This window comes from Chlorocebus sabaeus, chromosome 24 (genome assembly GCF_047675955.1).
Source record: "Chlorocebus sabaeus isolate Y175 chromosome 24, mChlSab1.0.hap1, whole genome shotgun sequence".
NCBI classification, from domain to species: domain Eukaryota; kingdom Metazoa; phylum Chordata; class Mammalia; order Primates; family Cercopithecidae; genus Chlorocebus; species Chlorocebus sabaeus.
Window position 1 is genome coordinate 42102726 of NC_132927.1, and position 9122 is coordinate 42111847.

At 37.6% G+C, this 9122-nt stretch overlaps 1 protein-coding gene across 6 annotated transcripts in view; it reads left to right on the top strand.

Annotated features, from left to right (window-relative positions):
• FUT8 (fucosyltransferase 8) overlaps positions 1–2898 on the top strand; it is a 274423-nt gene extending 271525 nt beyond the window's left edge. For all 6 annotated transcript variants that reach the window (XM_073011083.1, XM_073011082.1, XM_073011085.1 and 3 more), the window contains one exon: positions 1763–2898. In XM_073011083.1, coding sequence (XP_072867184.1) covers positions 1763–2080 — 318 coding nt within the window. In that variant the 3' untranslated portion in view covers positions 2081–2898. The remainder of the gene's footprint in view (positions 1–1762) is intronic.
• Positions 2899–9122: the final 6224 nt, after the last annotated feature.

The following is a 9122-nucleotide window of genomic DNA, read 5'->3' on the forward strand; positions in this document are numbered from 1 at the left end:
TTATTTTTATTTTTTGAAATTTAATCTTTCTGTGGCTTAGCTTCTTCATCTGTAAAATATGAATAATAATAGTACTTCATAGGTTTGTCATAATAGTTAAATGAGTTGAGACAAGGTGAGGGAAGAGCACACTATTATAGCATTGCCTGGGACATAATTAGTGCTCATTAAGCTCAGCTGCTATCCTTAGCAGTCATTCTTACGAGAAAAATAAAGTGCCACACCTGTGTGGCACTGGTATGCTTGCAGAGGCCTACAGTCACATTTGTCATTTTTATAATGGGCCACCTCAGTGTCTGAAAGCTCTGCTATTATAATAGTTATTTCTTTGTTTTAATAAAACAGTTGCATTATCCATCAAGGTTAACACATGAACAACTCTTGATAGCAAAACATACACTAATTATTAGGATTATCCCCAGAAGAAACAGGTCTCTAAGGGTGTGGGACGGGGTGCGATACTGTTTTTATGAGAGTAAGACATTTAAGAGTGGAAAGGAGGAAACACATCACGGCTCATTGTCACAGTAGAGGTTGTGGTCATCCTAAGGGTAACACAAGGTCCTGCATTCCTGGCTAGGGATGACTGAAGAGTGGGTGAAGACACTCTGAAAAGACTGTCAGGTTTACCCAAGGCTGTCTTTGGTCTTATGCTATATCTTTCTGCTGTTACAATATGAACATGGAGAATAAGATTTACAAGAGAAAATATATATAGCGGTTACAGGCATATGTAGACTGCCTGGGTTCCAACCTGAATCTACCACTTATCAGTATAACCTTAAGCAATGCCTTAACTTCGCTTTGACATCTGTAAAATGAACATAATGATAGAATTTTATGGGGATGCTGAAAGGAATCTAATTACATTAGATAATATCTAAAAACAATGTCTGACAGTTAGCAAAATCTCAGTAAATATTAGCATCTATCATTGTTATTGTAGTTTGCTATTATTGGAGCTGCTTTAATTATTTAGTTTCTTCTTTTCCTGAGTCCCTCTTAATTTTGCTTGCCTTCTATGAGCCTTTGGCTGAATTTGAAGTTCAAAAGTTCCAAATCTTTTTGATCCCTATTTTATTATAGTCTCAGTATTCTACCAATGATCTCAATTGTAAAATGACATTGCCAATATAACCTTTGTTGAAGTACTAAATCTGAAAGCAAAGTTTTTATTATTTTGGTTCTAGATCTAGTTGAAATTCTGTCACAGAAATTTGCACAAATCACTTAATCTCCTTGTGTTTTAGTTGCCTATCTGCAAAATTAAAAATACTGTCTAATTATCAGATGAGAATGTGTGATTGATTAACATTGTATGAAGGAAAGGGACCATCAGCATTTGTGTTTTTTTTTTATCCTAATCCTAAACTTCAAATTCTTTAAGGGCACAAACTATGTCTTACTCATTTTGGTATCATGAGTGCCTAGCTTGGACCACGTGTGTGTAGCTCTTAATAAATGTTTGATAAAATTAACTAATTCATATTCTTAAATTATTTTGTACTATAGAGAGATTTTAATTGTAATAATCTTTCGTGGGTTTTTTTTTTTTTTTTTTAATTTGAAAAAGGATCCAGACACAGAGATGAAGAATGACTTGTACCATCTTCTGAGAGCAAATGGACTGAAAGCTTGTGGCTAGAATCCACCTACTTTTCAACTTCTTACTCCCCATCCTTTTGGCCAAGGGCGTTTAGATTGCTGTGAAGGAAAGGAGAGCATTTATATACTAACAATTTTTTTTTAATTCTTTCCAAAGGTCTGTCGAGTTGCTTATGAAATTATGCAAACACTACATCCTGATGCCTCTGCAAACTTCCATTCTTTAGATGACATCTACTATTTTGGGGGCCAGAATGCCCACAACCAAATTGCCATTTATGCTCACCAACCTCGAACTGCAGATGAAATTCCCATGGAACCTGGTGATATCATTGGTGTGGCTGGAAATCACTGGGATGGCTATTCTAAAGGTGTCAACAGAAAACTGGGAAGGACGGGCCTATATCCCTCCTACAAAGTTCAAGAGAAGATAGAAACGGTCAAGTACCCCACATATCCTGAGGCTGAGAAATAAAGCTCAGATGGAAGAGATAAACAACCAAACTCAGTTCAAACCATTTGAGCCAAACTGTAGATGAAGAGGGCTCTGATCTAACAAAATAAGGTTATATGAGTAGATACCCTCAGCACCAAGAGCAGCTGGGAACTGACAGAGGCTTCAATTGGTGGAATTCCTCTTTAACAAGGGCCGCAATGCCCTCAAACCCATGCACAGTTCAATAATGTACTCACATATAACATGCAAACAGGTTGTTTTCTACTTTGTCCCTTTCTTTCAGTGTGTCCCCATAAGACAAACACTGCCATATTGTGTAATTTAAGTGACACAGACATTTTGTGTGAGACTTAAAACATGGTGCCTATATCTGAGAGACCTATGTGAACTATTGAGAAGACCTGAACAGCTCCTTACTCTGACCAAGTTGATTCTTATTTGGTGGTGGTATTGTGACCACTGCATTCACTCCAGTCAACAGATTCAGAATGAGAATGGACGTTTGGTTTTGTTTTTGTTTTTATTTTTTTCCTTTATAAGGTTATCTGTTTTTTTTTTTTAAATAATTGCATCAGTTCATTGACCTCATCATTAATAAGTGAAGAATACATCGGAAAATAAAATATTCACTCTCCATTAGAAAATTTTGTAAAACAATGCCATGAACAAATTCTTTAGTACTCAGTGTTTCTGGACATTCTCTTTGATAACAAAAAATAAATTTTAAAAAGGAATTTTGTAAAGTTTCTAGAATTTTGTATCATTGGATGTTATGATGATCAGCCTTATGTGGAAGAACTGTGATAAAAAGAGGAGCTTTTTAGTTTTTCAGCTTATTTACTTTGTTTTTTTCCTGTTTCTGATACAGTAACTAATTCTTAACTCAGAGACATTGGTCGATTTTAATACTGAAAACCAATTTTCATTGGTACTCATTACAAAATTACTAAGAACACTCTTTGGGAGCTTTCATTCTCTTATTTTGGACATTGTTTTAATTGAGTGAAATAATCATAACTCCTTGCTCCCAGAGAAGCTGTCACCTCCATTTCTAAAACGATTACAGGTTTGTTTGATAGTCTTTCTTAATGTATTTATTATCGCTTTTTGTGAGTAGGGTCCTGTTTTATCCAGGAACCAATTTCTGCCCTGGCCTATCATGCCCTGCTTTTGAGAGTACCAGGTGTCTTAGGCATTGGGAAACTGGCTGTTTCTGAAGTATATGTCTCATAGTATGTAGAACCTGGTGACCAAGGGAGAAGAGGGACCAGTGGGAGACCCACAGTGGATTGAGTCTTGGGATTATCTCTTCCAAATACTTCCATGTTAGAATCACTTCAGAAAATAAGACTTTGATGTTTTGTCTTTGAACATCACTTTTGTCCTCATAAAAACACTTCCTTATTGTATGTAGCCTGCCTCCTACAGAGGCCTGGCAGGAGTTACTACATTCTAAAAGAAAAATATCTTTGTAGGAATGACTTTCAGGCTTGATGTTAAATATCAGGGATCCTAGGCAGAAACTGTTAGTCCTGGCCTTCATATCTTCACCAAATGAAAATACTGTATATAAAATCTCACCACCAAATTTAACTAAATTCTTTTTCTCAAGTCAAGCCTCCCAAAGAAAAAAGAAATTAACTTCCTACAGTGTCAGCAAGCAATTTTCCATTTAGTTTTGGTACAAATAAAAGTCATTTGAAACAATCTCCAACTGAGTGGAGGTAATTCAGATTATGAGTTATTTTGCAACTCGCATGTCACATGTCATCGGAACATCAGCAACTGTGGATCTGATTTGTGCCCTTATAGAAGATCCAAAGGTAAATTAAGTTAGTCTCTTTTCCTTCTAAATTGACCCAGTTCCAGGGGTGAAAGGACCAAAGAACAGAGATATGAAGGAAATAAATTAAGGAATATTTCCCAAAGGGAGTTGAAGACTTAATTTTTGACATTTTATCATTTAGTTCTAGAATTTCTACTTAATTATTTGTATTTCTCTACTGAGTTTTTTTATTCACTACAAGCGTGTTTAAATTACGCTTTAAAATTATTATTATTATTATTTTTTTTTTTTTTTTTTTTTTTTTTTTTTTTTTTTTTTGAGACGGAGTCTTGCTCTGTAGCCCGGGCTGGAGTGCAGTGGCCGGATCTCAGCTCACTGCAAGCTCCGCCTCCCGGGTTCACGCCATTCTCCTGCCTCAGCCTCCGGAGTAGCTGGGACTACAGGCGCCCGCCACCTCGCCCGGCTAGTTTTTTGTATTTTTAGTAGAGACGGGGTTTCACCGTGTTAGCCAGGATGGTCTCGATCTCCGACCTCGTGATCCGCCCATCTCGGCCTCCCTAAGTGCTGGGATTACAGGCTTTAAAATTATTTTCTGGTAAATTTGACATCTGGATAATTTTAGAATTGGTCTCCATTGTTTATCTTTACAGAATGGTCAGATTTTTGGGGGAGGTCCCTCATATACTGAGTGATTTACATTGTGTCCTGAACATTGTAAACGTTTATGTTGTAGATTCTATTATATTACTCTGAAAAGTGATGTGATATATCTATATACATACATATGTGTGTGTGTATATATTTTTCTTTTGCTTGTGTTAGCAGGCATTTAACTTTATTGGACTCAAATTGTAAACTGTCTTGGGCAGCAGCTGAAAATCTCAATTCATTTAGCTGGAGTCTATGCCATGTGTAGTTCAGGGCTCAGCCAGAGAGATGGATAGAATTTATGCACAGAATTTGTGGTGCTTTTTCTTTGGCTCCATTTCTTCTGAGATTTCTCCCCTCACTTTCCAGCAGCTGTGGTTGCTCTGATTCTTAGACCAGAAAGACTGCAGGTTTCTTTCAGCCCAAAAGCTATACAATGTGAAACTCACCTTGTGCCATTCCCTTCTTTAAAATTTAACCTCTTTTCAGAACTTGCCTCTGTTTGTATTCAGTCTCCTACCCTCATGGTATTTTTTGTATTTTATTGAGTTTATAGTTGTTATTCGTTGGAATATTGGTTCAGGGGGTGCTTACTCCACCATTAACTTAAAATGAAAAAAACAGCAAGGGAGAGGAAAGGTCTAGTCTTGTGAAACCCCTGTCGAGACTCTGGCCTCAATAGCCAAGTAGCCAGTAGCCTTATGTAAGAAGATGAAGTAACCAAACTGTTAAACCTGCACTTGTGAAGGGCTGATGAATACTGTTGACCACATCTTTCTGAATAGCCTTTCAGAACCACTTTTTTTTTTTTGTAAATAATCATGTACGTGATGGTGATTCATTCTATACAAGTTGCCATGTTGAGAAGGCTGACATTTTTCTTTACCACTATTGTAATTTCTCCATAAAGCCCTGGTACTTAAAAAATCCTGCATGATTTTGAATTGAGTAACCAGTGCGAGGTTAGGATTTGGGTCTTTTCCTTGTTGAAAGACCTATTTCTGAGAGACTTGCCTGTTATTAAATTATTAGCATGGGCTCATTGAATGTGGGTAACAGAATCCTGCTTATTAATGACAAAGCAATTACGAAAGATCTCACCAAGGCTTTCCTAGTTCTTCCACTCAAGTCTGATTTAGTGCTCAGCTGGGCACTTAAACGAATTCATGCCTGTTGTGAAAGCCCTAATCCAGGGTTTCACTGTACCAAAATGAATAACAGACTAGTTCCTTTTCTGTCCAAGCTTTAGGTTGTTGTTATTATTGCTATATAGAGCCAATCCTGTTTACTGGGTTCCCTCTTCATAAAGTTGAGAAGATGAACAGCCCTAACTTCTAAGGGAGTTGAGAGTTAAAAGAGAAAGCACATTTTAAAAGCCACTTCATACAATGATTATTGTCTTTATTATTCAGTTCTGAAAGAATACAGTCACTATACATTCAGTGAGCAGGAAAAGTGTTGGGGTCTAAATGGTGCATCTAGAAGTATCTCTTCTGCCTCAGTGAGAGCAAATCTCTCAGGGGAAAAACACAAGTCCCCTTTGGCCATAGCCAATTGCCCAATACTTCATTTATGCTCTCAGGAGACTGTGCAAGTAGGTTCCATAGACCTGTACAGAAATACATGTGGCTTGAGGATTGGTGAAATTGGGAACTTGGCTACAATACCTTAATTTATGTCAGATACAGACTGTATGGAATTTTTAAAGTGCACTGCTCAGAAAGGAGCAAAAAGAATTTGCCTCTATACTGACTGGTTCCTAGCACCAATCTCTCTCATGGACACATGGAAGAGCTGTTCCAGGATCACAAGCCTTGGAAAGTTTGGGCTTTGAGTTCCTGGCTAGTCTTACCTCCCTATTGATTTGCATGAGAATTTCTGGCCCAGTAAGGAAATGGAACATATTGAGTGCAGAAGCAGAAGACCCAGTTTTCAGTTTTGTTTTTCCTCATCATAGTGCCCACAAGCACGTAATATCCCTGTATTTCAGGTTCTTTAGGGGAAAAGCAACAGTTCTCATTGAAGATCACTGACTGAAATTCAGAGTATCTGGCTTCTGATTTTGATATTGTCATTAAATGGGGACAGGCCAGTTTTCTCAGAACTTCATTTTCTTTGTAAGTGAAATGAATTGGTTGGATTTATTCAGGGTTTGCAAATTTGGTTGACTGGTTCAGTTTCACATGTCTCAAGGCAGTAGCTTCTACTCAGCCTCAGCTGATTGTTCTAAGGACATAATGTGGACAGATATTTATGTTTTTTGAGACAAGCAAAATCTGATGGATCTTTCTGTGCAAAATCTTCAGATTTTGAAGTATCAGCAACTAATTAAAAGATATATAAAATACTAAGGGGTCCAAATAAATATCTGTGGCTCCTGTGGGCCCATGGCCCATTAGTTTATAACCTCTGGACTACATTGGGAAAGCTCTTTTCTAAGTTCAAGATTATATCTCTAGCTAAAAGTGGACCTACCATTCGATCCAGCAATTCCACTACTAGGTATCTGCTCAAAGGAAAAGAGGTCATTATATGAAAAACACACTTGCATACGTAGTTGACACAATTGACAATTGTAAAGATGTGGAACCAACTTAAGTGCCCATTGACTAATGAGTGGATAAAGAAATTTTGGTATATATATACCATGGATACTACTTAGCCATTAAAAAGAACAAAATAATGTCTTTTGCAGCAACTTCAGTGGAGCTGGAGGTCATTATTGTAAGTGAAGTAACACAGGAGCGGAAAACCAAAAACGATATAGTCTCACTTAAAAGTGGGAGCTAAGTTATTCCCCTGCACTGAAAGAATGTAGGGGAATAACTTTAATCTCCTGATTCTTCAAGTTGTCGATTAGTATGGAGAGGCATATGGAGTGGTATAATGGACTTTCAAGACTCAGAAAGAGGAGGGTGGGAGGGGGGCTAAGGATGAAAAACTACATATTAGGTACAATGTACACTACTTGGGTGATGAGCCTACTAAAATCTCAGAATTCACCACTATATAATTCATCCATGTAACAAACCACTGTACCCTAAAAGCTATTGAGATAAAAATTAATTTAAAGCAAATTGATATGTGCTGTAAATATAAATTATGCATCAGGTTGGTTAGTATAAAAGTATAAAAAATGTAAAATATCTTTTTGTTACATTGGGTTAAATAACATGAAAATTACCCATTAAAAATTTTTTTTAAATAAAATTAAGATTATATCTCTGGAAAGGATTGGAAAGAGGGTAACAGCTGCATAATGCTTTCAAGTTCAGTTGCTGCACGTGTCCCAATTCCTTAGAAATACCTGCTTAGCTGGCTGTCATCCTGGGCTCAGAATAGCCCATTCATAGCATATTCATAACAATATTCTATGAAGCTCATAGGCTGGGCCCCTCTCAGACTTGGCCTTGAGGACCTCAAGTGTGTAACAAGTGTTAGATAACTTCTAAGTTCTCTTCCAGCCCTAAATTTCTAAGACGGTCATGGTGGAGCCTGAGATTGTAACAAGGTCATATGTGGTGCCAGGGTGCACCTGTCTGGATTAGGAACCTGGGTGGCTGGATCTGGTTGCAAGAGGAACAAGGGTCATTTTGCTAGAGCAGCTGACTATGTCTTTTTCTAGACCTCAGTAAAAATAGAGTAACTTAATTCCTGACCTAATTAACAGGCTGTTCAAACTCACCTGGTTATATTTAGAAACTCTTTTTGTTGTTTGCTTTCTTTCCCACCTTTGTTTCCTAGTAAAGTTTCATTCACAGAATCACAGCTTTGTCTCAACTAAGAGAAGAGGGATTTGTGGACATAAAAGCCAAGACAACTGAGGTGTCAGCGTCTCCTAAGAGGCCAAAGAGTGGAGACGATATCCCACTCTGGACCAGATCGGACTTTCCCATACTGTTCAGGAAATCAAAAGAAGTGTGAATGAGTACCCACCATGATGCATCCCATCTAGTCTATTCCATTATTTTTTAAGTGATATTCAAAAACACTGGAATTTCTTCGCAAACATACTGCACAATTGATTGCCACATAGTGGCAGGTCACACCACCAAGAATGAGAACATCTTACAGGTGTTGAGTTTAAAGAACAAGGGGTTTGAAATCAGCTCTAATTTCAAGTTTTGGCTTCACACCTTTTGAGCTCAACAGATTCTAACAAGCTGTGCTCGTTCAAGAAACTCCTCTTGATAATTCAAATGACCAGCATTCTGTAAGTCAGCCACTGGGGAGCTGTACCCACTGCTTGTTTTTGTAAGTTTTATTGAAACATAACCACACCCATTCACTTACATATTGACTGTGGCCACTTTGGGGGCTACAGCAGCACACTTGAGTAGTTACCACAAAGCCTAAATGTATGGCCTACAAAACATAAAGTATTTACTGTCTGGCCTTTTACAAAAGATGATTGCTGACCCCTGCTATAAGTAGTCCTGTCTTTTAGATCCAAACTGATAATCCACAAAGGCCCAACGTCACAAAACACTGACAGTCATCAGAGAAAAATTTGATAGTGGGGGTAGTATAGTAGGGCCTCCGCTAATCTGTATGGTGCCTTTGTGAAAATTGGATAAAGATGCTCCTAAGACAGTTACTATAATCTATTGATTTTTAACAAATTCA